At 63.1% G+C, this 27,014-nt stretch overlaps 7 protein-coding genes across 7 annotated transcripts; 4 read left to right on the top strand and 3 right to left on the bottom strand.

The window, feature by feature from the left end:
* Positions 1–219: 219 nt before the first annotated feature.
* A1Q1_00094 (uncharacterized protein) lies at positions 220–3,373 on the bottom strand (the record flags this gene model as incomplete). The annotated part of the gene is made up of 6 exons (XM_014328935.1): positions 220–1,106; positions 1,166–1,328; positions 1,386–1,400; positions 1,509–1,719; positions 1,790–2,673; positions 2,717–3,373. 6 exons carry the CDS (start codon positions 3,371–3,373, stop codon positions 220–222), a joined length of 2,817 nt encoding a protein of 938 aa, XP_014184410.1.
* Positions 3,374–6,202: 2,829 nt separating this feature from the next.
* A1Q1_00093 (uncharacterized protein) lies at positions 6,203–8,790 on the top strand (the record flags this gene model as incomplete). Its single annotated transcript, XM_014328934.1, has 8 exons — positions 6,203–6,280; positions 6,332–6,500; positions 6,548–6,636; positions 6,720–6,825; positions 6,867–7,606; positions 7,661–7,809; positions 7,852–8,000; positions 8,090–8,790. The coding sequence occupies 8 exons, from the start codon at positions 6,203–6,205 to the stop codon at positions 8,788–8,790; spliced, it is 2,181 nt and encodes a 726-aa protein (XP_014184409.1).
* Positions 8,791–11,890: 3,100 nt separating this feature from the next.
* Positions 11,891–15,661, top strand: A1Q1_00092 (uncharacterized protein; the record flags this gene model as incomplete). Its single annotated transcript, XM_014328933.1, has 3 exons — positions 11,891–12,168; positions 12,214–13,456; positions 13,511–15,661. The coding sequence occupies 3 exons, from the start codon at positions 11,891–11,893 to the stop codon at positions 15,659–15,661; spliced, it is 3,672 nt and encodes a 1,223-aa protein (XP_014184408.1).
* A 445-nt stretch (positions 15,662–16,106) lies between these two features.
* Positions 16,107–16,507, bottom strand: A1Q1_00091 (uncharacterized protein; the record flags this gene model as incomplete). The annotated part of the gene is made up of 3 exons (XM_014328932.1): positions 16,107–16,207; positions 16,323–16,458; positions 16,496–16,507. 3 exons carry the CDS (start codon positions 16,505–16,507, stop codon positions 16,107–16,109), a joined length of 249 nt encoding a protein of 82 aa, XP_014184407.1.
* A 255-nt stretch (positions 16,508–16,762) lies between these two features.
* A1Q1_00090 (uncharacterized protein) lies at positions 16,763–18,673 on the top strand (the record flags this gene model as incomplete). Its single annotated transcript, XM_014328931.1, has 2 exons — positions 16,763–16,935; positions 16,984–18,673. The coding sequence occupies 2 exons, from the start codon at positions 16,763–16,765 to the stop codon at positions 18,671–18,673; spliced, it is 1,863 nt and encodes a 620-aa protein (XP_014184406.1).
* Positions 18,674–19,002: 329 nt separating this feature from the next.
* On the top strand, positions 19,003–24,870 carry A1Q1_00089 (uncharacterized protein; the record flags this gene model as incomplete). The annotated part of the gene is made up of 10 exons (XM_014328930.1): positions 19,003–19,192; positions 19,270–20,271; positions 20,689–20,980; positions 21,022–21,108; positions 21,243–21,829; positions 21,981–22,161; positions 22,204–23,091; positions 23,142–23,863; positions 24,108–24,187; positions 24,268–24,870. The coding sequence occupies 10 exons, from the start codon at positions 19,003–19,005 to the stop codon at positions 24,868–24,870; spliced, it is 4,632 nt and encodes a 1,543-aa protein (XP_014184405.1).
* A 200-nt stretch (positions 24,871–25,070) lies between these two features.
* A1Q1_00088 (uncharacterized protein) lies at positions 25,071–26,946 on the bottom strand (the record flags this gene model as incomplete). The annotated part of the gene is made up of 2 exons (XM_014328929.1): positions 25,071–26,082; positions 26,135–26,946. The coding sequence occupies 2 exons, from the start codon at positions 26,944–26,946 to the stop codon at positions 25,071–25,073; spliced, it is 1,824 nt and encodes a 607-aa protein (XP_014184404.1).
* Between the last annotated feature and the right edge of the window lie 68 nt (positions 26,947–27,014).

Raw genomic sequence — 27,014 nt, 5'->3', positions numbered from 1 at the left:
GGGATCCAAGTACGGTCAGGCTGTCGGGCGGCAATGCATGTACTTTGATCTATTGACGAGCTATAAAGTCTAGGAAGGAAAATTGTGATGGTCTGCGTGTGCATTGTGATGACCGTGTGCATGGCGGGTTTACCGGTGGGGTGGGAGAGAGATAATCGTGAGGCGTGATCAGATGCAGAAGACGAACGACTGGTCGACAATGACGACGCTTGATGCGGCTTAAGCATGTTCGGCGTCCCAGACGCGGAAGTGCTCGGACGGCGCTGCGCCCTTGTCCGTCTCCGGTGCGACAGCGTCAGCGTCGGTCGACGGCGGAGAGGGGACAGTCGGCATCAGAGCGCTCAGGACCGGACTTGGAGAGTCGGTCGAGTCGCTCTGCGTCAGGTCCGGAGGCGACCGCGCCGACACATCTGCCGGAAAACCGACGGGCGCCTGCGACCCATGACGCTCGGCGAAGCGCTCGGCGAAGCGCTGCTCGGCGGCTGCCGATCCCCGGTCCAGGAGCTCCTCCATCTGGGCGGGGCTCACGACGACAAACCTGCACCCGGCCCTCTCGCGCTCGTCAAGAACCTCGGCGAAAAGGGCGAGTGTGCAGTCGAGGTGGGCGCGGTCTTCGAGAACCTGCTTGGCTTCGAGCGACGACTCGGCATGGTCGAGCTTGGAGACGAAGCTGGCCCACGCCGCAGGAGTAGGCTCGGGCAGCTGGAAACGGGTCTCCTCCTCGTCGTCATCGGTCTGCTCTTCCTGCTTCGATCGAGCAGCGGCATACGTCTGCGCATCCGCGCCTAAAGGTAAGGACGCGTTTGTCGGGTTCACTGCGGCGATGTCGGCAGGTGTGAGCTCGGCCGCGATGTCCAGACCGCCCAAGTCCAGATCAAAGATCAAGTCGGACATCGAGTGTGAGGTACCGCCCGACTGCGCACTCGCGGCCGACCCAGACCTGGCGCTGGGACCGCCTTGCCCTCCGGCTCCGCGCCCTCCTCCCTCGCGGCCGCCCTCTCCCGCAACCGGCGGGAAGCCACCTGAGCCGCCCGACTCTCCTCCCGACCCGCCGCCGTTGCCGGTTTTTTGAGGACGATACTCGAGGTGGTGCTCATTGAAGCCAACTAGAAGTGAGTGGCGAGTCGATGATGGGAAGAAGCAGACTTGGGCGGGCCGCACAGACGTTTAAGTACCTCGTCATGGGAGCCAGGGCGTTGCCTGAGGACGGAGGAGGGCGTTATGACGATGCGCTCAGCGATTCGAATGGCGTTGACGGTCTTCAAGCCAGTGTAGAGTCTTGACAGACGTAGGAAAGTCGAGAAGAACACCTGGAGGCCATTGTCGAACTTGAATCAGTCCGATCGGGTCACTAAAAGCTAACGCGACTTACCAGACGAACTCACAATAGAGAAAGCACTCTGCCGGTCCGATCAATAGCCTTGCAACCGATTGAGGTTCAGAGTGGATGGCTGAAAGCACATTGTTGCGAGCATGAAGCACCCTCCTGGCCCCCCCCAACGAGTTACCGGTGGGAGCCAGGCATCAGCATAACCTCTGGGCGCCGCAGGCAAGCGGCAGGCACAGCTGGGGTGGCAGGAGGTCGGCTGCCTGGACGACCCTGTTCCTGGACGAGTGATCATGAGCATGGAGAGCATCTGCCGTGAGCAGTCGACCTCGCTCATGGACACGATGACCATGCTTGCGACTGGTGATCCTGTAACCAGGTGGCAGATTGTTCTGGAGAGACCGCCAAGTCCAAAGAAGTGATCAAGTTATCAACAAAACACGACGAGCTTCTAGGACTGACAGGCTGCTTCGCCTGGGCTCCCCAGAGTATCTGCCAGCTAGCCAACGATATTCTCCATGAGATAGCGCGCTGTAGGACGAGGGCTTGTGCAACACGTGCTCGAAAGTGAAGATGAGGCGGCCACTGTCCGGCCAGCCGCCGCCGCTGCCGATGCCGCATGCGCCAGATTGTGCTCCGGTGTCCTCCTTCTCCCTTTGCTTCGCGGTCCCAGCCAGTTTGGATTGCCTGGCTGTAGCCACTACACGCAAACGATGGGCCCGATCGACAGAGAAGGCCGTAGAACCGTCGAAGTCAAGCTCGGCATCGCTGTCGGAGTGGAGAGCCGAGAGGTGAGGGACGGTGGCGTGGCTCAAACGGTCGTGCACAGATCGGGCGTACAGGTCGAGGTACAGTTGAAGCGGCACGTGGTCGATGCGATCGTAACGATCGAGGAGGAAGTGGCCCAGGTGCGTCTGCCCAACCGTGGCCAGGAGCTCTCGAATGAGCACGGGGTGAGGCGACAGTCCAGCCTCGGGATGCCAGTCACGCAGCTCAATGAAGACCTCGTCCGGGCTCCTCACGAGAATGCGTGTGAACCCTGTGCCAACGATCACCGCATGCCGGCGGCCGTTTGAGACCTCGACCAGCGACAAAGCATACCCAAGCTCCTGGGCCAGCGCCACCCTGGCTTGACGGTCGGCAGCGGCCTGGCGCACGATGTTGTCGAGATTGAGGATGTGCGGCGGATAGTAGGTAGACCACTGGAGTGGTCGGCCGGCGGGCGAGGCGACGGGGTTGGGCGTGACGTGCAACCCAGTGGCAAGGGGCACCTCGTAGCCATCGATGGCGGAAAGCAGGCGGGGATCGGCGAGCTTGTTGATCTCGTGAATACCCTTGATAGCACCCTATCGTCAGTTTTAGGCAAAGATTGTCGGCATTGGCACTCACATTCACGGTAGTCTCATAGGTACCCTTGAAGGGAGGGATGTCGACGGACCGACGAAGCAAGACATCACCGTCGAGAGTTTGCCGGGCGTTCCACAATGACACCGCCAGCTTGACGCGCTCGCAGATCCGGCGATGATCCTCGATGTGCTGCAGAGCCTTGACTTCGGCTGAAGCCAGACAGTCGGTGAATGGGCACGTCGGGTCGCCGCAAGGGCAGTCCATGAGCAGGGCGAAGTCTGGAAAGATGAAGCCGGATTTGCGGGGCCGCTCCTGCGTGGACTGGGCCGTGCGCGAGGAACTCGTAGAGCCGGACTTGACAGAGCCCTGCCGCTTGCGTGCCAGCACCTCCTCCATGGTCGCGCCCATCGCCGTCTCGTCCCAGCCCTTGCCGTTCATCAAGCGGATGTCGCGGAGACAGGGCTCCGCCATGACAACGAAGGGCGATCGGGGACTCTCGAGGCCCTCGGTGAGTGTGAAGAGCCGGCACCGTAGGTGCGGCTCCTGGTGCCTCTGTTGACGGTGGCGGGTCAGGTTCGCCTGGAGGCCATCTAGAGAGCGGCCCTCTAGAGTGAACGCGGAGCGGTGAGCAAGGAGGAGGTTGTCGAGGTCCGAGTCGGTCTCGACCATGATGGTGTCGATGAATGGTGTCGGGTCCATAGTGATCGTTGAAGGCGTTGGAGGTCGTTGGGGGTGAGTGACGGACGATGGGGGTCAAGTGGGTGAGTATGCAGATGGAGTAGGCGAGGAAGCGCGAACGCATGCTCTTAAGAGCTCTCAGGACTGTGTGCAACGAGCAGGAGAAGACATACTACGCGTGCTGCGAAGGATTCCTGCGCTGGTCTGCGGGAACACACCTTCTCGGTCCCCTCGTCGCCAGCGCCGCAGCCTGCAGTAGGTTCAGTCTCTCTGCCGCGGCGTAGCAGCGCCCCAGCTGTGAACGCGACTAGTGTGAACGGCCGGTAACTGCACGACTGGTAGCAACCGGCATCAGCAGCGTCAATTTAAAGAGCATAACGCGAAGGTCGATGCAGGACCTCGAGGTCAGAAATGTGAGTGATGGATAGTCCGAGTTGATGTCTTCCTCGTCCTCGCGACAGTTGTGTTGAGTGCGTTCGATAGCTGTGCGGCTTTGCTTCTGGGGGCCGCAGCCGCACTGGCAGCACGCGCGGGATGGTGAATGCGTGATGATAACGTTGAAAGGTTGAGTCGAGGCGTCGTGAGGAAGACAACTCCAAGTACTCTCTAGATTAGGCGGATTTTCGGGTATCACTGACCGGGGTCGGACGTATTTCCTTCCCCTCTTGCAGTCGATCGAGTCGGGTCAGTCCAGTGACATCACCGTGTCCACAGGGTGCGCCTTGGCCTCAAGGTCAGGTCAGACAGAAGTGCATCGCATGGGGTCGCTAGCCCCGCTGCGCTGCGACACTCACCGCGGTGTTCAAAGAGGGTCCAGACGAGATCATCCAGATCGAGCCAGTCCAAACTATGTGTCATGGTATGCGGTCTCCGCAGCGAGTGCCCGCATGCGCGCAGACGCGCACGCGCCTGCACAGCTGTGCAAGTTGGGCGTCCCGTTTCAATTGTCGCCAAGTGAGCACTGCCGTGGTGCATCAGCGCCCCGCGCCTTGGCCGGCTTTGGTTCGAAGACATGTCTGCGCGTCTGCGATGTCTGGATAATTGGATAACAATGACGCTGGCACGCTGGGTCTGGCCGCATGCACGCATGTATGGACAACTGGAACCGGACATGCGGCGGCACGATGGGCAGTGCCTGGTGATTGTGCGTCTGCGATTGACCGATGTGCTCAGGGTTTATTCCTGGACAGCTGGTTGCTGCGATGACGGATGCCCTCCTCCTACCTTCTAGCCCCCTCTTAGTCTGCAAGATGGATGAGAATGACATTGCGATAATGACGCACTTGCTGAGCGCACCTATCACCTAGCGGATCCCGATGCCTTTGCTTCGACTGTTCCACTGCACCACTGCTGGCCGCACGGTAACCACGGCGCGCGTCGATGCGCCGACGCCGAAGGGGGTGCACGTCTCATTCGCTGGATCGCTGGGCGGTGCTGTGCACGCAGTTGGTCGCTTGCATTGTTGTAGCGAAGACCGATCGGGAACAGACTGCTGCGCACAGCTGGACTGTAGCATTGGCGGGTGAATGGCGGTCTCGTCGCCTGCGTGTGTCAGTTTCAGTGCACTCAGTGACGCCACGACACTCAGGCGTACAGGGGGGGCGTCGCAGGGCTGCAGGGAACACAAGGGACGGCTCCTCCTGGCAACCTATTACGTTTCAAATGGGCCCATCATTAGCGGCTGGGTAGATCGATTAGCATCTCATTAAGCCAGGACATAAGCGTAGGTGGTCGTATGGGGCCAAGGGAGACAGGGACATGGAGCAGCCTTGCTCCTTGATCCTTGATCCTCGCCTCGAGCAAAGGAGCAAGCGCAAGAGTCAGCAGAGACCGCTTTGCCGGGGGTGTGCCTGCGTAGAAGCGCAGAGAGCGACGCCAACGGCTGGCTGCGTCTTGGCCAAGGCAGCTGCCCCGTTGCCCCGCTTCACGTCGTCTCACCTGCCGCACATGTGCTGAACCAGCATTCCGTACTCCCAGCGCCCTCCACCACCGCTCAGCTCCCGGTCATCCATCCGACTGGCAGTCCACTTTCCCACTCCTCCTCCCCTACCCCTGCAATCCTCACCTGAGGTCTCTCTGGACCCTTCGTCCGTCATCCATCACCACCACCATCTTCATTCCATTCCACACACACATCTTTCTCGCACTCTCCGCTTTCTTGGGCTTTGCGTTCCCCTCTCTTCCCAATCTTCCTTTGCTTGCCCCGCCTTGACTCGCTTCTGAACGGCTCGCCTCGGCTCCTCACTCTCATTCACTCTCCCGACCCCCCCGACTTGTGACTCTCTCCTCTTTGGGCTCCATCGTCATTGTTCACCGTCTAGTCTTGGGCTCTGCGTCTGTGTTCTCCGACTGTCCCACCCCCACACTCACACTCGCTCCACTCTACTTCCCCCCTTCACCCCTGCAAGCGCAGGACCACCGCCATCGTCTCGCGTTTCGTTTCAGCCGAATCAGCCTGTGACCCGGCGCGACCCACCACTCGCAGCTCGCATCAAACCGACCGAGCCTGAATCTGCACGCGCGTCATCGTGACAAGATTATCCCGACCGGCCTTCTTCCACGACACACCAACCGTTTGGTTCGCGCATTCGCATTCGCACAATCGATCGACCAACTAAAGGAGACCCGCACTGCGCAATTCGAATGGATACAAGCATCCATTCGACCACGCTGTTCCCGTCTTTTTGAACTTCCCAATTAGCTTTGAGAGCACACGTACGTTTTCGAGAACCGACCTGGGGCGAAGCCGAAGCTTGAGCTTGCCAGGGTGACTGCCCCACCTCATCTCTCTTTCCGTCCCTCCAACACATCGCGCAGCAATCGCTCTCGCTCTACTAGCCATACCAGGCCATGGGCTCCCCCGCAGACGTGGGCTCCCAGCGGGCAACACCGCCCGGCGTGCCCCACCATAGCGGAAACTCGGACATGGTGTGTCTGGATGACTCCTCTCCACGTCCGCTTGCTGACCTCTTGTCGCAGTCCGGAACCGGTCCCGGGACCAGTAATCGCATCGCAGACGTTGGCGGAAGCAGCGGCGCCGGAGGTTCGATGCGTCAACCTCCCACCTCGGCTGAAATCGATGCAGTCATTGCTGCGGCCATGGCGAATGCACCGCCCGCCCCGCCGCCAATGGAGCTAGCCATCGAAAGTGAGTCACCGCTTCGGGCCCGTGCAGTTCGTTTATTAATGTTGCAGCGTCGACCCGATCCCTCACTCCTCTCATGACCAACATCTTGCCATCAGCCATCGGCTCGGACGGCCGGGTCAACCTCTTCGTCGGCAACGTGAGTTCGGTCAGCGGCTAAGCACTAACTCTCAGCTCCCGTATCGAGTCCGCTGGCAAGATTTGAAAGACCTCTTCCGCAAGGCCGGCACTGTGCTGCGCGCCGATGTCAGCCTCGGACCGGACAACCGTAGCAGAGGCTATGGTAACGTGCTCATGGGCAGCAGGGAAGACGCTGCTCGTGCGATCGGTAGGTTGCGGATCGGCGCTGAGGACTGTTCTGACTCGCAGATCGGTTCAACGGCTTCACCTGGCAGACACGCACACTCGAGGTCCGACCAGACCGACTGCCGCCAGAGTATGAGCCGCAGCCGCATGTCCAGAAGCAGATGTACCGGTACCCTCCGCCCATGCAGCACTTTGGTGGTGCGGGCTGGGGCGGCGGCCGGCCGCCTTACCACGGCCCGCCTTTCGGCCTCCCGCCGCACATGAACTCGCATCCTGTACACGGCGCGGGGCCGCAGGGCTTCGCTCGCGGGCCAGCCATGCATGGGCACGGTGCGGCCGTCCCGCCCATCGGCCAGTCGCCGCTGGCGGGATCGTTGACAGCTGGACAAGGAGGTGCCGGCGCCCACGGCGCAGTCGGCTGGGGTGGAGGCCGGGACACGTTGGCGCCGTTCGGTAGCCTAGGCGAGGTTGCTGCGGGAATTCCGCGTAGCACGTCACCCGGGAACCTTGGCTTCGAGCTCGCTGGTGCGGGCGGACAGCGCTCTGCTTCTCCCGCCCCGAAGGATTCGAGTGACACAACGCCGCGAATCATGCCTCTCGGCCGCGCGTCTTCCGCTGCGCTCGGAGCCGGCAAGATCGGTCCGGAGGAGCCGCACCGCCGCCTGTCGAACGGGCTCGAGGCACCGAATCCCAGCCTGCACACCGGCTTCACCCCGCCCATCAACATGAACGGCCTAGCCGGCCAGGCGAAGGACCTGGGCTCAGTCAACACGCTGTATGATCGTGTCGTCTTCGTGAAGAATGTGAGTTGCATGGTTAATCTTCAACTGACCTTGCAGCTCTCGGGAACCATGCAGTGGCAGGACCTGAAGGATCTGTTCCGCCCCGCTGGCGCCGTCATCCGCGCCGACGTCGCGACCGCACCCGACGGACAGTCGCGCGGCTTCGGCACCGTCCTGTTTGCTTCGAAGGAAGATGCGCAGAAGGCTGTTGGAATGTTCAACGGGTAAGTAGCTTCTAGTCTACCAAGTCGAAGCTGACCTAGCAGACATGAGGTCGACGGCCGCGTTCTGCATGTGCAAACTGAGCGCAAGACGCTTGAGGACAAGCAGATCCAGCCGATCCACCCCGTCGATCCCTTCCCGATGTTCGGCACGAAGCCTTCCCCGCCGGTGTGGGGCGACCCGTCTCTGCCGAGTCTGAGCCTGACGGCCCCGGCGCCCTCGGACACGCTACCCGCGGGCCCGTCGTCGAGCACGTCTCCGACCGGCCGCGTGCCCTGGCAGCTGAACACGGGCTCAACACGGGCTCCTCCCCCGCCGCTCCCGTGACGCCCCAGCGATCCTCGTCGGACGAGCAAAAGGCCAAGCACCCCGGCCCGATCAGCCTGCCGCCCTTCCCGAATCTGAGCGAGATGAACCCTCTCAGCCCGCTGCAGACTCGCGGCCTGCCGCCCATGACGCCCTCCATGCCCGGCTTCGTCTTCAACGCGTATCCCTCGACGCCACCGGCTCACCCGCAGTTCCTCTCTCCCGGTGCCGGCCCCTTCTCCCCCGGTCTGCCCGTCACATCGCCGATCTACCACCAGCAGCCGTTCCTGAATGCCGCCCCCGGTGCGCCCGTTGTGCCCTCCGGCTCAGCGGCACTGAGCACGCCGACGACGCAGGCGTTCCCGAACAACCAGCCGCACTCGGCCGCCGGCCCCCCCGGCGCAGAGATGAGCCAGGACTACTTCCCCCGCCTGGATCCCGACCAGAGCATAGAGGAGGTGCTGGGCAGCACGGCCGCGCTGAAAATTGACGGCGACACGCCGACCAAGAGGGGCACGAAGAAGGCCGCTGGCAGCGGCAGCGCTGTCGGCAGCAAGCTCGCCCCGGGCAGTGGCGGCGCCAATGGCCGCAGCAGCCTGGACGAGGCGCGCGCCCCGAATGCGTGGAACATGGACAGGCGCGCGAGCTGGAGCGAAGTGGCCGCGGGAACCAAGTAGCGCGGCGCTACTTGTTCCCCCGTTCTCCTCCTCTCGTCCTCCGGTGCTCTCATGGCAAGCGAGGCGGAGTAGGAGGAAGGAGCTGTAAGACGTTAGGACGCTAGGACAGTGACGCAGTGACGCAGTGACGCAGTGACATCCAGAAGATCTGGCGTCGGTCGACATTCACAATTCAACAATTTCCACACTTTCCACAGTTACACACATAAATACAAGTTTTTTCTCTTTTTCTCAGTTTGGGTGCTAGGTTTGGGTGCTAGGTTCTCCGGTGCTGCGTTTGGTTTGGGTATAGGATAGGTGGATTTTGGTGGGTCTTTGGTATGGGATTTCTGGGTAGTTAAAAACCATGCAATGCATCGTCTTAGTGTACACTTTGCCGCTCTTCACTTGGTCGACTTTTTGTCTGGGTGCATCGTCTAGCTGCATCGGCGGGGTGTGGGGAGAAGTCTAGCTGCACCATGAGGCGGGTTGTGAGAGGTGGGTGGGGTCTATGGCGCCGGTTGGGCTGGAGTCGTGGTCGGGAGAGGGGTGGGGATTGGCGTCGATGCCGCCGGCGCCGCCGGGGTCGGACAGGCCGTGGGCGGCTTGGACTTGATGCGTCCAGCTCTTTCCTGGGATGGATCTTGCACTGGATGTCAGCTCGTCCGTGACTCACTCTAGAGCTACAGCTCTCTCCTCCATTCAGCTCTGGTCCGCTATCCCCTCTCAAGCCCATCCGTGAGCGAATATCCAGAGCAGCGCTGAGGGAATTCTGAGGGAACTCTGCGCGAGACCAGAGCGAGACCAGAGCGAGACCAGAATGTGACCAGTATGAGGGCGAGGGAAGCAGAGAGACACTCACACATCCAAGCAGGCCTGTAGCTCCCGTCCCCGTTCGCGAGCAACGGGTTGCGCAGCGTGTTGTGCGTGCTCCCCAGAGACGTGTAGCCCTCGTCATAAAGGATGCAAGTTGGCACGTCGAGTTCGCGCAGAAAGTCCCACACCTCGGCGTAGCTCCAGTCCAGGACGGGGTGGACGCGGAGCACCTGCGGCCACGAGGGGTCGGTCGGGGCTAGGGGCTCGACTTCTGCAATCGTCAGCGATGCTCTCTCCCTCTCTCCCGCGTTCCCAAAAACCCCTCAAGCCCTCAAGCTCCACACTCCGCCGGCCATGCGAGACGGGCGACGGCCGGGCGACGGACGAGTGGGTGGTTGGATAACGCCCCATGCTCCCTCCATGCTCCTGGCGGAGCATGGCGGAGCATGTCGCTCTTACTCACTCCCGTTCGGATCATTCTGCCTCGTCCCCAGCAGAATCGCCTTGATGTCCTTCCCCCCCTCACAACTGAGGTATGCGCCAAGGGCAGCCTTCATGCCTCCTCCGAAGCGGTACAGGTCCAGCCCATACAGCTCGACTTCGGAGAGCACAAACGCCTCGAGTTCCGGAAACGGATTCGGCGCGGTAAAGTACACGCTCCGGAGCAACTGGCGGGGTTTCCGCCGCCGTTCCCGTGCCGCCTCGCGCGCTTGTCGCCTTGCTTCTCGGCGCTGTCTGCGTTCTTCGTCACTCTCCCCGACCCCAGTTTGGCCGGTGATGACCTCGCCGAGACTGCCGACTGAGGTGCCGAGGTCCACGCCTGGAGAGGTTGGCGAATCCGGTTCGGGAGAGGGGGAGCACGCCGGCTCGTGGTGCGTTGCGTGCTCTGATTGCCCCCTCAGATCGAGGTTGGGGATGTGCGGGAGAGGTGGCGGCGCAGCGAGCGGTCGGTCCCAGATACATCGCTGTTCGTCTGTCGGCTCCTTCTCCTGGACGGGGGACGAGGGCACTGAGACGTCGGGCATCGCCGCGTGCGGCAGGTCGACGCCTGTGTGGCGCGCGTACAGGACTGCGGCGAAGATGTGCAGCAGCACCGTGCAGTCCTTCCCGCCGTTGAAGGAGAGGGCGACGGCTTCCTCGCTGCTGGTTAGCTATCTCGTTGGGGTCATGAAGCTAGGAAGGAAGGGCCGAGGAGCATCGGAGAATGAGATGACTGCGTTGGGTACGCCATGTCTTGCGTAGACCGCGGACTCGTAAGGCTTGGCCAGCGAAGCGATGGCCCAGTCAACAGTGGCCTGTAGTTCGTTGCAAATGTTAGGCATTTGCCGGCTCACACGCCCTCGGGGTCGGCAAGCTCCTATTTATATTCGGCGGGAAGGCTCCGTCGAGGTTGTTGGAGCGAGGACAGCTGAGCCTAAGAGGTAGCAACTCCCGTAGAGACAAGATCAGAGACGATGACCCCAGGTCGTTCTCAGATTCTCCAGCTTTACTCCCTACCCCTCCTCACTCGCTCCCCTCGTTGCACTCGCTCACTCACCCTAGATCCTCGAGCACTCCATCGATAAGCTCGATCGCCTTCTCGATCTTTTCGCCCAGGGCGTCCTTGACGCGAGCCCTGTCGAGGACGCGGTGGAGCTCCTCTCCAGAGATACGGTTGCGCATGGGTGTTTGTAGTGTCGTTCTAGCGGAGAGTTGGGAGTTGTGGAAGGTGACAGACAGACACACACACACCTACTTTTGCAAGCTATTGCGGCCCGACTACTTGGATGATTAGCGAGCGCTAGGCTAAGCGCGGATTGCCGGGTTGATGCGGCGTGCGGGGCGTGCGGCGCATGCGGCAGACACGGGTCCGGGCCACGTGCGACGGCGTGTGTTGCAGCATGATTTGCTTCCGCGGGCCTAACTGTCACCACCCCCTTCACCGAGCGAGGTTGGTTCTCGCCCTCGTCCGCCTGCAGCCCTGCGAGCTTGCGAGCTTGCGAGCCTGGACAGCCTGGGTCAGCCTGGGTCATGTCGGTTTCGTCTGTCGCCTCCGTCCTTGCAACAGACAACCACCAACATCCTTCCATCCCATCGACATCCCCCTCCGTCCCCCATTGTATCAACACCATCGACCCATCGACAAAAGAATGCCCCCATCCACCGCCTGATCCTTGTACACTAACCCACCCCCCTTGCTCCTCCCCCGCCCATCGCTACCCATCAAAACCTGCCCCCGACCCTTCCCTCCACCCCCATCTCGCTCCGCCTTCGACCGACTTCTCGCCTGACCGAGCTATCCCGACTCCACATCTAGCACCAGGCCATGTCGTACTCGCGCGTGCCGGACGGCGCGCAGAGCCCGTCGGGCCCACCGACCCAGCCTCCAGCCGCCTTGCACCAGCTTCCCCAGCCCGTTGCATCGTCGAGTAGGAACCCGCAACTCGGTCCCAACCCATACTTCCGCTATCCGACGCCGACGCCGGAGCAGATCGACGAGGAGCTCCCGCCGTATTGGGAGACTGAGAATGTGGCCCTCGGACCGATGCTGGACCGTCTTTCTCGTAAGGGATATGGCGACATGAAGGTGCTCGTCGAGCAGACGTGAGTATACAGCTGTTTCGTATCAACCGCAAGCTAAACAACCAGGCTGCCCCCACTCGCGATGCGACAGAAGCCGAAGCAGATCATCGAGTACGCCAAGACGACGAGGCAGGCGGTGCTCAAGTATCTCGCGCTGCTGCGATGGAAGGCATCAGTCGACATGCCGAGCGCGCCGACGACTGCCCCGCCCGCCGCTGTCGGCGCGCACTCCTTCCCGACCCCACACTCAAACGGCGAGTCCAACGACACAAGCCCGTCTTCCCTCCCGATTAAGAAGCCGGAGGAGCAGCAACGCGGCAAGGTGACGGACGCAAGGAGGATACAGCAGTTCCTCGAGCACCAGAACGCCCAGCACGAGGCTGCGATTGCACACATTCGGCATGTCACGAGCATGGTCGAGACGCTGCGAGAGCGCAACGCCGACCTTCTCACAGCCATGTCCCTCCGAAGCGCGGGCAACTACACCCGCCTTCCGAGCATGCTCGAGGAGAGCTTTGTGCCTCGCCCAAAGCTGAAGCCCGCCAAGGTCCTTGACACTGTCGAGAAGCTTAACAAGCACCTGCTCTACCGGTTACGATGCGTCGACTACCTGCCCCCGAGCCTAGTCGTCGAGAAGGTCGCCGACGGACGGGCATACGTTCGCGGCGGCGGCGAGGCGGGATGGCGCGCGCAGCTGACAGTCGCCGGCTTCGACGACGACGCGCGGTGGTGGCTTACGGGAGTCGAGTGGGAGTGGACAGCCAAGGGCCAGAAAAAAGGCTTCGCGCCGGACGAGCGACAGCAGATTCTCGACATGGTGAACAAGGACATTCTCGAACCGCGGCCGATACCGGAAGGCAAGGAGGGGTCGGTGGACGCGCCGCTCGTGCGCGTGACCAACTTCCTGCAGCACCTGTCGCTCTCGTACCAGCTCGAGGTGCTGTTCTCGCAGGCGCTCACGCTCTCGCAGCAGACATACCGGAATCAGCTCATCGTCGACATTGACCGCACCAAGAAGGAGCTCACACTCAAGTATTGGGTTCGTCCGCGACAGGCAGCGCCTGGCCAGAAGCGACCAGGAGGGCCGAGCACGCCGATCGTCGGGGGAATCATCACATTCGCGATCACGGAAAGTAAGACGCCGATCAGCGACACGGAGCGTCTTCTCCGCGAAGTGTCCGCTGGCACAGACGTGCCTGCCGATCGCCCGGTCGGGCTCGAGCTCTCGGTGAAATGGACGGTCGGGGACGCCGGTACCGGCGGCGGCCTCAAGGCTGGCAACCAGATGGACGGATCGCTGCTACGGATCGTGAGTTTGCATTCGCCCCATTCCGCACAGAGGCATTTACTAACTGCGACACAGGACTCGGCTGGACTCAGCATGAAGGAGATCCTGGGGACAGCGACAAAGGCCCACGCCTCGTTCATTGCGCGCTCGACGTTCTCACCATTGCTCGCGAATCCCCGCCTGGCTCTCGACCCGCTCAACCTTCCCAAACTCATCGAGTCCGAGTCCGCCGCCCGCCCGGTGCAGTTCATCATCCCGCTCCCGCCCGCGCAGGGCGCGGCCCACTTCACCGTGTCCGTGTCGGCGACGACTGGTCTTATCGAGATCGAGGATAGCATGAAGGACAGCGGCCAGGTGCTCGAGAACAAGCGCCTGTTACAGACCAAGCTCGCCACTGCGTCGGTCAATGATCAAAAGACGCGCCTCGCCGACGACCTGCACCGACTGATCACAGCCGTGATCCTCGAGACGATCGAGGACAAGATGCGGCAGCTGGGCATGCAGCCGACGCGGCGCATCCCGCTGCGCTCGCACGAGCTCACCAAGACGGACCTGCAGCCGTCGTCTACCATCTTCGTGCCTCTCGCCGTGAGCCAGTCGCACTACTTTGTGTCCAAGATCACGCCAGAGGGCGTGGCGTACGAGCTGCTGTGGCTGCTCCGCGTCCCGATGGAGAATGGCGGATATCGCATGGCTGTCGGGGATCGGACGCCGATCGACCTGCAGAAGCTGATGGAGCGGCGGCGGACAAAGGCGCACAAGCGGGCGCGGGACGAGGACGAGGTGCAACAGGCGAGCGACGCCTGGAACGACGCCCAGGACGCGCAGGCGCAGGCGGTCAAGTGCCGCTTCGACGTCAAGGCCAAGGACCTGCGCGACATGTTCTTCTACTGCAACGCGCTCGTCGCACAGACCATTGTCGAGCAGCAGCTCAAGGACCGCGGCATCCCCTACATTCCGCGGTATCCGGATGAGTCCGACTTCCCTGCGCCGTTCAGCCGCTCCGCCCTCGCCGGCATGGTGCCTTACATCTGCGTGAACGCGAGCGAGCTGTTCAAGGACGGGCGTGCAACGGAAGTCGCTGCGCCGCAGGTCTACTTCGTGCTGAAGGACTGGTGGAAGGGATCCAAGTGCAGTGTCGAGACGATTGTGCGCCTGCAGCAGGCGTCAATGAGCAACGACGAGGCGGCCACGAGCGGCGTCGACCCGGCGAGCTCTTCGGCATCCCGCGCCGAAGGGATCAAGTACGACCAGGCAACGTCAACGGTGCGTTTCCACGCGCCCAATATTGCCAAGTGCGTCCCCGACTTCCTCGAGCAGTGGGAGCGCCTGTCCAAGGTCATCATTGTCGCCGGCGAGGTCAACCGCCTCAACAAGACCGAGGCGTACCGCGACGTGCGCATGCTGAGCTTCGACCTCTGCACAGCGACGCTGCAGTACTGGGACGGGTTCCAGGTCGCAATCACATACACGCCTACCAGCGACTCGTATGAGGTGTCCTTTTTCAAGAGCGACGAGAGCGCGAGCCCGCACCAGCTTCTTGCGCCTCTGTTGTCGCACCACCTGAACGAGCTCACCGCGCAGCCGTCGTACGTGCGCGACGCGCTCGGCAGCAACGGGAAGCAGTTCATCAGCCTGCTGCGCGCAACCCTCCCCCTGTTGCTCGAGCAGGAGGCGCTGCGGACGCAGAGCGCGAGCGAGTTCCCCGCCCTAGTCGTGCGCTCCGTGTTCGACTACCGCTTCGTGTGGGACCAGTTTGGGACGACCCGCTTCGCGCTCGACATCACGCTGAGCGGTAACTGCCGCAGCTTCCTGCTCTCGGACGGCGCGCGCCCGCGTCCGCCCAGCGTGCAGGTTGACTTGAGCTGCGGCGTGCTCACGCCGATTCCAAACTTTGACCGCGTCGTGCAGAAGGGATACCAGGCCGCGCGGCTCGCCAAGGTCGCCACGCCAGCGAGCATGAGTACCCCCGGCGCCGCTGTTGCGATGACGCCGAAAACGCCCAAGACGCCCGGCGCCGGCACGCAAGGGAAGGACGCGCGCACGCCCAAGACGCCCGCAAAGGTCCTCATCGCCAATGGGCGCGCGGTCGGCATGCCCCTCCCCCCCGCCATCAAGCTCGACAACGGGGCCACGCTCATGTGCGCCGCCACCGTGCTCCAGGACGTGCTCCGCGCCATGGTCGCCGAGATTGAGACGCAGGTCGCGGCGTATCAGGCAAAGTAAGGCTGTCCGCGCCGCGAGCCGGGCAGCCGTGAGGATAGAATACATGATGCATCAATCTTTTTGCACACTACGTTGCAACGCTGCTCTACACTGACGTCTCCGTCTACGCTCCGAAGGGGTTCTCGATCTCTGCGGTGTCAGCTTTTCTTACGTTCATAGCTTGCTCGCCGCATTGGTCACGGGCGACAGCACGCAGGGTGGCTGCATCGATCACAAAGTGCACGCAGGCTCGCCATAGGTGATTGACCCGCAGCGCAGCTAGCTCAGCAATGCAATACTTCACCCCATGGCAGGCGCCCGAGCTTGCACCTGCTGACGCTCGTAGCGCTCGCTACGCTCGCTCGCTACTCACCGGCTGATCCGTCGGTCGGCGAGATGAGCACGACATTAGGGCCACGGAGAACGACGAGACCAAGGTTGCGCGGGGGCATGGCGTCGTCTGGTGTCAGCTCAACAGGGAGGCAATAAGCTCACTCTCATACGTCTCGACGACCTCGTCCATAACGAGGTTCATGAGCTGGTCGTAGCCCTTGAGCACACCGGTAACTGTTGTTAGCTCGCGGTCGATTCACAGCTTGCCGCCTTTCGGCGATAGCTTAACAACACCAAGCGGCAGCACCTGTCGGCAGCGCCTGAAGGCGCAGCCCGCCAGCTGACGCACCTTCCCGCCCTCCGAGGAACTTGACTCGGATGCTCTGGTCGACATACTGCGCGAGGTTGAGGATGGATTCCCGCTTCTTGCGCTCGGCGCCGTCCTGCTTTCCGCCGCGTCCGCCTCGGCCGCCACCGCGACCTCCCTGATTGTCAGATGACCAAAGGACCTTCAAATCTTACTCGAGAAGACATGTTAGATATTAGGTAGGGTGGTGGGTGGGGGGGATGAGTGCACACAGCAGACCGCGAGCGCGACTATTGACCTCTCGATGCTGGGTCTGGATGGTGGAACAACATGACGTGCGGAAGCAAATTGGCCCTCCACCGAAATTGACCTGGGCTGCCAGCGGACGCTGCCAGGGCTGAACAAGACACCGGTCCTGGCGTCCATGGCCAAGGAGGGCAAGGAAGACGCGATATTCCTCGATCGTCTGACCAACACTCACCATGGGCAAGGAGAACCCCTCGCTTTCCTTCAAGCGTGAGCTATGGCCCTGTTACTCCCCAGCTGACAGACAGTCCTCAACCTGCTCTCGCGCGAGCGTGCCGTCTACGGCCTCCGCAACGGCGACAATGAGCGGTACCGGTGAGTCTACCCTCTCTAGCTGCTACAACATTCAGTAAGCTGACCGCAGCCACCACTGCGCCAATAAGCTGCACAGGCTTAGGCAGTCGACAGGCCTGACGAACGGCAAGGGCAAGCAGTTCAAGGCCGCCCCCGCGCTCACCCCGGAGACGGTCAAGGACGCGAAGCACCTGCAGCTGCTGCTCTTCTCCGCCGAGCGTGCGCTTGCCTACTCGCACGAGCTCAAGGCTCTCGCGACGAAGCAGGGCGCTCCCCGCACCGCGCGCAAGGAGCAGATGTCATGGCTCCGCAAGGCGGCCAAGTACGCCACCGAGCTGCAGGACATCACTTCTGCGCTCGCCAAGAACGGCGCCAGCATCAACTTCCAGACCCGGGCCGAGGTCAGCATCTACTACCTCTCTGTCAAGGCTGAGCTCGCCTTCGAGCGCGCGCAGTACGCCGACGTGCTCGCTGCGCTCGCCGCTCGCCGCGAGCTCCTCGACACGCTCGCGTCTGCGGCTAGGGACAGCCACGACCAGGCGCTCGCTGTCGAGTTCTCTGACGCCTACGACCCCCTCATCCGCTTCTCGGCTTACAAGCTCGGCAACACCTCGAGCCACGACATTGACGCCGTTGTTTCCGACATTGAGCCGGCGATGCGCGAGGAGGCCCTGCCCGGTCTCGCTCAGCTCGTCGAAGGTCTGAGGGAGGAGACCAAGGCTGGTGAGATGGAGGCCGGCCGCCGGACGCTGGACGAGGTCGTGTTCGCCGGTCAGAAGGTCGAGTTCCGCTCTGCCGAGATTGTCGATGCGATGCTCCGCGTCCAGGACGCCCAGGCGCGCCTCGCCAAGGCCCAGGGTGGAAAGGGCAAGGGCGGCATGGCTGCTTGGGACCGTCTGCTTGGTGTCCTCGGCGACGCCGAGGCGGTCGCCCGCCGCCTCCTCGACGACCAGGTCGGTGCCGCTGGTCAGTCCACTGCCGCCGCTGCTGCCCAGACCGCACACCAGTACATCTCCTTTGAGCTGCTGGCTCACCGTATCCGCCGTGACCTGCTGCTCGTCGACTCGCTCGTCGGCACGACAAATGCTCTCCCCGAGGACCCGACTGCTATGAAGATTGCCGGCGGTCGTGCCCGGGTCGAGGCGGCTGTCAAGGTCCTCTCCGGGGTCGTCAAGCTGTACGACACAGTGCTCCAGAGCATGCGTCAGATCCGCGGCCTGCCCCTCGTCGAGGAGCGGGAGGGCGCGCGCCGCGCCGCCGAGGCCGTCGAGGCATACTACGCCGCCACGAAGGCGTACACGTTGGCCAGGCTGCAGTGTCTCTTCCCGAACCCCGGCTACGCTGCTGCTGTCGAGCTGCTCCAGTCCGCCCAGCAGAGCGCGGACACGGCAGCCCGTGTGCTGAAGGAGGGCGGGCTAGCCGAGGAGGTGGTCCAACTCTCGCCAGAGCAGGCCGCCAAGCTGCAGCAGGATGTCAAGGCGCTCAGCCTGGCGGCGAAGCGGGCGCTGTTCGCGCAGACCGTGACCAAGCCCGTGTTCTTCGACTCGGCGTTCAACTACATCGACTTGCCTATGGAGGATCTGCTCGAGCTGGCGGGAAGCGCTCCGCCAAAGGTACAGCAGAGCCAGCCGGCCAAGCCTGCGCCGGTGCCCAAGGCGCCCGTTCGCGAGACGAGGCAGGCCATGCCCAGTATCGAACAGCAGGTCCAGCACCAGGAGGAGGAGGAGGAGGAGCAGCAGCAGCAGCCGCAGCAGAAGAAGGGCTGGCTCGGAGGATGGTTCGGCCGTGGATAGTTATGGGTTCTTGCATGCATCACAGGTTATTCTGAGGATCACTGTAGGAGTGCAGATCAGTGTGACTGTAAGAGCGTGGTCAGCTGAGGGTGCAGGTGGAGGCCGGTTATCCTAGTTGACGCGACGATATGGAGCCCTCAGATTTCGGTCCATCTCGCGCCTGCATGCGGTTTATGGCGCGCTTCCCTGACAACATTGTTTTGGCATCCGCCCATCTCATTAACGACGTCCCATCCACCCTCCAGCTTCCCTCTCGCGACACCTGCCTTATTCTTCGCCGAATCCCCGTCCTCCCATCCGTCCGTGCTGCAGATTAAGCCACGCCGCCGATGTCACCCCGGCGCACCACGTCCTCCCAGGCGGCGCGGGCCGACTACCAGCTTTCCGATGATGAGGGAGACGAGCTCTTCCTCTCCGACGGCGAGGACACCAAGCCCTCAAACCTGGAGACGAGCCAGATCCTGAAAGGACAGCTTCAGGAGCCGCGATACAAGACCGTCAACTTACGGCAACTGCACGGTACGTAGCCCTTCTTTCCTCGTGTTCGCCACCCACTTTCGCACCCACGGCGCGCGTCGCGGTAAGCTAACTTTTAGATCTCATCCACACGGGCGGCGTCAACCTCGAGCCAGACTATCAGCGAGAAGTCGTGTGGTCAAAGGACAAGCAGTCGGGCCTGATCGAGTCGCTCTTCCTCAACTACTATGTGCCGCCAGTCATTTTCGCGGTCGACTACAACGAGGAGACGGGCGAGGAGGAGCGTGTGTGTATCGACGGCAAGCAGCGATGCACGTCGGTGCTCAACTTTTACGACGGCAAGATTCCGTTCAAGTCGCCCAGCGGGCACAAGTTTTGGTACACTGCGCATGGTGTGCGGGGCGGGCAGATGCTGTCGCCGGCGCTGAAGCGCAAGTTTGACCAGATCTCGCTCCAGGTCGTCGAGTACCCGAATCCGACAAAGGAGGAGCAGCGCGATATTTTCCAGCGAGTCCAGCTCGGTATGCCGCTCTCGTCAGCCGAAAGGCTGCAGGCGCTTGGCGGCGAGATGTCGGCGTGGATCCGCGACCTCGACAAGCGTTTCATCAACGCCGACGACGGCTTTGTCGCATACCTCGACAAGTTTGACGTCAAGCGTGCGCGCTCGTTCCAGATTCTCACCGCGTTTGTGTACATGGCCTACGACGGAAAGCGCATCGTCCCGACGGCCAACTCGGAGGACAAGTTCCTCAACTCGGGCATCGTTCCCGAGCAAGCGTTCAGGTGGAAGATCGAAGCGGCGCTCACCATTCTCCTCACCATCGCTCGTGACTTCTACCAGTACTCCTTCGGCGTCGTCGAGCAGCGCGTGGCGCCCGTCGAGTTTTGGTTTTCGTGCCTCCTCGTCTACAAGCGCATGACCGTGCTCTCCACAGTGAGGCTGGCGACCGAGATTGGCGAGATGCGAAGGTACATCCGTGGCAAGTGGGTCGACATTCGCGCCAACACCAACATCCACAAGGATCTGTACGAGTTCCTGGACAAGACTGTCCCCAACAAGCGCATCAACGGCGAGAAGGCTGCGATCGAGGAGCACCCCGAGCTCACGGCCAACATGAGCCGTAAGCGCCGACGGGAAGAGGAGCAGGACGGGACGTACATCGACAACGCGCCTTCTGGCCGGCATGCGCGAACGTCGGACGTGGTCCACGGCCTGCGCTCGAACCAGTACTACTGAGTGTGCGTCACCGGGGGTTGCAGAGATACCATTGTGGATCGTAACGTAGCTATAGATAGTCGCAGGTGGATACTTCATGCATGTACGTTTGGTAGTAGCAGCCATGGGCCAGCGTCACCGAGTCGCGTGCGTTCGACGGCTCTACCCGCTATGATACGGTTGTTCTGTTGCTTCGACGACGAAAGGGTGATCTAGCCCCGTAGGACAGTGTACGGGGGATACGGGGTTGTTTGGGTGGAGGCTTGGCTGTGGAAAATGAGAAGTGGTGACTGGAGCGACTGCCACTGAGATTTGCCGCCAGGCTGGGATTGGGCTGGCCCAGCTCGTGCAGTCCTCCTCCGGGTGCGTCATTCACAAAGTCACAAACTCAACCCCGCTCCCAACACCGCCCTCCCTTCCTCCGTCTTCTCACCACCTCCTCCCCTCCACCCCGGCCAAGGCTTCGTCGCACCCCAAATGCCTGGCCCCTCTACGCACCCGCGTAGGAGACAGCGCACCCGCCATGGCCACTCTTCCCGCGAGGACACACCCGAGGTCGACGATCCCCAGACGCAGGCTACGTCCCAGCCTGCGACTGCCTCGGAACTAGTCCAGTGGGTCATATCTGCGTACCACAACTCACCCCCTCCCACAGGCAAGCGCAGGACGCAACGACGGAGCTGAAGGGCCTGCTGAAGAGCCAGACGCCGTGGTCGAAGGATGCGTTCAACGTCCGCCAGCGGTGAGTGACGCTCGCCAAATACAACCCTGATGTTTGGTTTTGGGCAGTTGCTGCAGCGCAGCCGCAGCAGGGCACCTCGAGCTGCAGCAACTGCGAGGCATGCGAAGGGGGCTGATCGCTGACACTGTCCGCAGCGCACGAAACGCATACCTGTGCATCCTGTTCCAGCACCCGCTGCACCCGCAAGCGCAGAGCATCGAGCTCCTCTGGATCAGCACGACATACACCCTCATCTCGGCGTACCGCGATGCCGTTGCGCGCATCGAGGCGACGCTCCCCGCACCTGGCTCCGGAGCAAGGGCAAACAAGGACGCCCTCTCCCACCTGCGCACAACGCTGAGCCGCTTCCGCCAGGCGCTCGTCAAGGAGGCGGCGTTCTACCACTCGCTCATCACGCGAATCGTCACCTTCCACAGGCTCCAGGACCGCACCGCGCCGTACTTAGCCGAAGTCAACATTCCTGTCGGACCCGGGGAAGACGCAGAGGATGACCCCTCGCTCGCGCCCCATCTCAGCAAGGAGGAGCTCGACAAGAAGATCGATATCGTCTACAAAGGGCTCATCTGTCTCGGAGACCTCGAGCGGTACAAGGAGCAGTACTCGGACAAGGCGCGCAAGGAGCGTGACGGCGCACCTGCCAAGAACGGGCGCGAACCGGCAGAGCGCTTCAACAAGGCTATCATGTACTACGAGGTCGCGCGGGGGTTGCAGCCTGACAATGGTGAGCTAACGTTGTCCGTCCTTTAGCTGACCCACAGGCACCGCATTCAACCAGCTTGCTGTCATCGACGGCTACCTCGGCGACAACTTCCACTGCACGTACCACTACTTCCGCGCCCTCGAGGTGCGATTACCGTTCCCGAGCGGCGAAGCGAACCTGGAGCGAGTGCTGAAGAAGGTCTTTGACAAGTGGCGGTCGCAAAGGCATGCTGCCAACGCTGCCGAGAATGGGGAGCAGCCGGCTGCCGCGGCGGAGAAGGAGAGCCAGGAGGAGACAGACGTCTTCAAGCGCGACCTGCTGACGGTCGTGTCGATCTTGTTCATTCGGGCAGGGTAAGTTGCCACGCCGCGCACGAGAACTGACATCAGAACGAGCCACTTCAACGCGCTGTGCTCGCAGGTGGCTGTTGCGTTCGCGCGCCTCCTGCGCGAGCGCAAGCTGCTGTCCGAGACGATTGTGAAGACGACCGCCATGGCGATTGGGTCGCACTGGCAAGCTCGGCTGGGCGCGAACTCGAGCGGGGGCGAGGGTGCCGAACGGCGGCACGTCGTGGAGAATCTGTCGCTCATCTTCCTCATGAGCATCTTCACGAGCCTCGTGGTAGTGGCAGCCGAGGAAGCGGAAGAGGCGCTGGCGCAGGTGAATGCGGACGACTCGGCAGTGGTAGACGAGGACGAAGAGGTGCCGCTCGCACAGCGCATCACAGCGGTCTTGAGGCGACTGTTACCAAGCCTGCGCATCATGTCGCGCTGGCTCAAGTCGCACATCGAGTATGTCGGGCGTCTGGCACCCGCCTCTCCCGAGGTCGCGCACAGCGTCACCAGCTTCTGGAGCTCGTACAAGCGGCTCATGTTTGCGCTGGCGCAAGTGTTTCCACTGGCGCAGTTGCCAGAACTCGACCAGCCGCTCGAGGAAGACCGCGACATGCGCGGCTTTGCGCCGCTCCGCGGTCATCGCGCAGCTGCCAGCAACGACGAGGAGCTCCCGCCAATTAACGGAGAAGTGCATCCAAATGAGGAGCAGCTGATGCGCCTCGCCGATTTGCTCGTGGACGTGAAGTTGCTTATGCAGACGGACGTTGGGCTCCGCGCACTTAGCAACCTTGACCACCAGGCTTCGCAAGCCGTCGAAATCCAGTCCCAGGCGGAGACGGAGGATGACCCCGTCAACCTCGCTATGCGGGCGAGCCTTGGCGCGGACGGGATCAGCGTCGGTGCGGCCTCGGCGGACGATGATGACGAGGTCATCCTATGGGGCAACAGGTAAGTCATACGCTCCAGTTGCCAGCCCGCTACTTCCCAACTGACATCAGCACGAGCACGCCCGTCATTCCCCCAGTATCTGCAGCGACGACGGCACAAGGCCTACTGCAGTCGTTAACCCTTGCTCCCTCGCCGGGACCTGGTGATCGGCGTCCTCCGTCCCTGCTGTTCGGAGGGATGGACGGCGGCGGGCAGACGATCTGGACGATGTCTCGGGAAGAAAGCCAGAAGGGGATGCAGCGAGCCCGCCAGCGCGACAGCGGACAGTGGGACACGCGTGCGAGCGGGTCCGGTCCTCCCGGGCAATGGGAGTCGACCTCACGCCAAGCGAGCGGGCAGTGGGACGCGGGCGTGCGATCTCGCCAAGCGAGTGGACAGTGGGAGGGCGGCTCGCGCCACGCGAGCGGACAGTGGGAGAGTGCGCCGAACAGCGCGCGGCCGAGCGGACAGTGGGACCGGGCATGGGACGCCCCGAGTGTCCATTCTGGGTCACGACAGGCGAGCGGGCAGTGGGATTCTGCGCCCAACTCGGCCCGACCCAGCGGACAGTGGGAGCGCCCGACCTGGGAGGGACGACAGTGGAGTGACCCCCGCCCGCCGGGACTGCCGGGGCTGACGCCGCCGTCCCCACGCCGCCGGGCATCACGCCTCCGCCGGGTGCGCCGCCAGGTTTCGGACAGCAGTACGGCTACCGCCCCGGGTCTGGGCAGGGCTTCGCTCCCCCCGGCCAATCCTTCGGGGGACAGAGCGGCTTCAGCAGCGGCTCGGGGCAGTACGCGGGCCCAAATCAGTTCGGAGGCACCAGCGGCGGCGCACCGCGACCACCGCCCGGCCTCGCGCCCCCGCCGGGTTTGCAGAGCGGTCTGCAGAGCAGCCTCCAGAGCAGCCTCCAGAGCGGTTTGCAGAGCACCTGGTCCCAGTCCCCGCAACAGCCGACAGGCGGCTCTGGGTCGATCTGGGGCCCTCCAGCTCCGGCCGGCGGCCCACAGAGGACGGATAGTTGGAACGCGGCGCAGTTTGCGCAGCAACAGCAGCAGCAGCAGCAGCGTACGGCGAGTGGAGGCAGTGCAGGAGGGGGGCAGTGGTCGTACGCCCAGTGAGCGGGGCAAAATCATAGATAGACATCTGAGATGCACGAGGTGGCTGAGAGCTAGAAGCTGAACTGGGTCACGACAGGCGAGCGGGCAGTGGGATTCTGCGCCCAACTCGGCCCGACCCAGCGGACAGTGGGAGCGCCCGACCTGGGAGGGACGACAGTGGAGTGACCCCCGCCCGCCGGGACTGCCGGGGCTGACGCCGCCCGTCCCCACGCCGCCGGGCATCACGCCTCCGCCGGGTGCGCCGCCAGGTTTCGGACAGCAGTACGGCTACCGCCCCGGGTCTGGGCAGGGCTTCGCTCCCCCCGGCCAATCCTTCGGGGGACAGAGCGGCTTCAGCAGCGGCTCGGGGCAGTACGCGGGCCCAAATCAGTTCGGAGGCACCAGCGGCGGCGCACCGCGACCACCGCCCGGCCTCGCGCCCCCGCCGGGTTTGCAGAGCGGTCTGCAGAGCAGCCTCCAGAGCAGCCTCCAGAGCGGTTTGCAGAGCACCTGGTCCCAGTCCCCGCAACAGCCGACAGGCGGCTCTGGGTCGATCTGGGGCCCTCCAGCTCCGGCCGGCGGCCCACAGAGGACGGATAGTTGGAACGCGGCGCAGTTTGCGCAGCAACAGCAGCAGCAGCAGCAGCGTACGGCGAGTGGAGGCAGTGCAGGAGGGGGGCAGTGGTCGTACGCCCAGTGAGCGGGGCAAAATCATAGATAGACATCTGAGATGCACGAGGTGGCTGAGAGCTAGAAGCTGAATGGGAAAGTGGATGCATTGCAAAGATGGTATTCTAAAACTACTAACTACTCCGTCCTCTCTACACCGCGCCCGAGGACGAGCACAGAAGGGAGGAGGCGGGCCGGCCCAAGCACCTATCGCTCGCTCGCTGCGCTCGCTTACTCGAGCCGGCTCTCGCCGTTCTTCTCGGGGACGTTCATGACAGCGTCAAGACTCTCGGGCGCGGCCTGATACACCTTGAGCCAGCCGGCGAAGCGGGGGTCCCAAGCGACGGGTGTGTCAGGCTTGACAATGCTCCATCCCTCGAGGTTTCCCTCCCACCTGAGCTCCTTCTTGTTCCTCTCGTCGCGCAGCATCTGCACCGTCTCGACGGGCTTGTCGCTCTTCTGCTCCTCGGGGGTGATTTCGCGCTCTCCCCTCGCGAAAGCCTTGGCGGCCTCGACGCGCTTGGGCAGTTTCTCGTCGTAGTACTTTTCGCGCTCTTTCCCGATCTCCTCGGGCGTCTTGGCATAGTCCTTCTTGTAGTACTTTTCGAACTGCGTGTCAAAGTCCAGGTCCCCGCCCTGGTGACCCGCAATGGACGCGGCGGAGGGAATGGCTTCGCCCTCGTGCAGGGCCTCGGCGTCCTCGACCACGGCCACCTCGGCCGTCACGCTCGGCGGCTCGAACGCGCGCACCTGCTCCGTGATGAGGGCGTAGGCCGCCTCGGCGCCCGCTTTCACGCGCTTGTGTTCCGTGAAAAAGTCGTAGATCATGTACGGGATCTGCTTGAAGCCGAGGTGGTTGCACCAGTCGACGAGCAGGACGGGGGCGTGCGGAGGCAAGGGGGTGGGGGGCTCGTGCCAGTTGGGCGGGATTGAGAACTTTTGCGGCGCCTCGGGCGTCTGCGTCTGGGTCTGGGGCGAGGGCGAGGGCGCCTTGCGGCCGCCGTGCCCGAAGAGGCCGGACCACCACGACTTCTTCACGGGCTCGTCGTCCTCGACGGGCGGGAGCGAGAGCTTGGCCGCGGGGTTCGGGAGGCCGACGTGCTGCACCCCCGCTCCAGTCGGGACCGCGGGGACAGGCGTAGCGGCAACAGCCGTTCCCTCGGGAGACGACTCGAGGACGACCTCTCCGGCGGGAGGCGCCGGGGGGTCCGCAAACGGCTCGTCGCCCAGGGTGCTCTTGACGCTGTCCTCCCACGACACCATTGCTCCACCCCGCAGTCAGACCGGCCATGTACTCCTTCATCGTCGGGCGGCCCATGAGGACGACGCCGCCCTCGTCCGCCTGCCGCTCCAGCTCGCGCTCCTTGTCCGTCTTCTCGACGGGACCGAGGATGTCGCCCGGGTTCAGGTTCAGGCTCTCGCGGCGCGCCTTGAGCACCTTGGCGCGCACGATGCGCGCGACAGAGCCGTACAAAGGCGCGTGCACCAACTCATAATCGATCGCCGCCGCGGCGAGGTATGGCTGGGCAGTTAGCTCGAGTAGTCCGATTCCAGCTAGCCCCCGGGGTCTGCACACGACCATCGCCGGAGAGGACGTCGAAGCCCACCGAAGATCACTCACCTTGACGTATTTCCTGAAGTAGAGGAGACCGCGGTCGCTCTCGTCGTCCTCGGGCCAGCGCGCCGCATACACGGTCACCTTGCGGGGGAGGTCGAGCGTGTTCTTGAGCGGCACGGCGGCCATGGGCCGCACCGCATCCTCGTACCGCTTGCGGATCTCCTTGGCCTGCTTCCGGTCGTCGTAGTAGATGTAGCTCACCGTGCCGACGACAGTGAGGAAGATGCACCAGTTCCGGCTCGGCAGGCGCGGCTTCCAGTTGATCACGCTCTTCGGCAGGCCAGTGTGCTCCAGCGCCTTGCGGAAGCCCTTCAGCTCCTGCGGCGCCTTCTTGGCCGCTTCAGCGGCGGCTCCTGCGGCAGTTGTGGTGCCGGTCGTCGTCGAGGAAGAGGCGGGCGCGGCGGTGCTCGCTGAAGGCGCAGGGGAGGGGGCAGACCCCGGTGCAGAGGCACCAGAGCCTCCCGGCGTCGTCGGAGGTTGCTCCGACATGGCTCGTGGATGGTCAAGTATGCATGGTGGCGGTCCCGGTCAGCGAAAAAAAGTAGCCTACCAGACGA

This window comes from Trichosporon asahii (genome assembly GCF_000293215.1).
Source record: "Trichosporon asahii var. asahii CBS 2479 unplaced genomic scaffold scaffold00002, whole genome shotgun sequence".
Lineage (NCBI taxonomy): Eukaryota > Fungi > Basidiomycota > Tremellomycetes > Trichosporonales > Trichosporonaceae > Trichosporon > Trichosporon asahii.
This window is presented reverse-complemented; position numbering and strand designations above follow the sequence as displayed.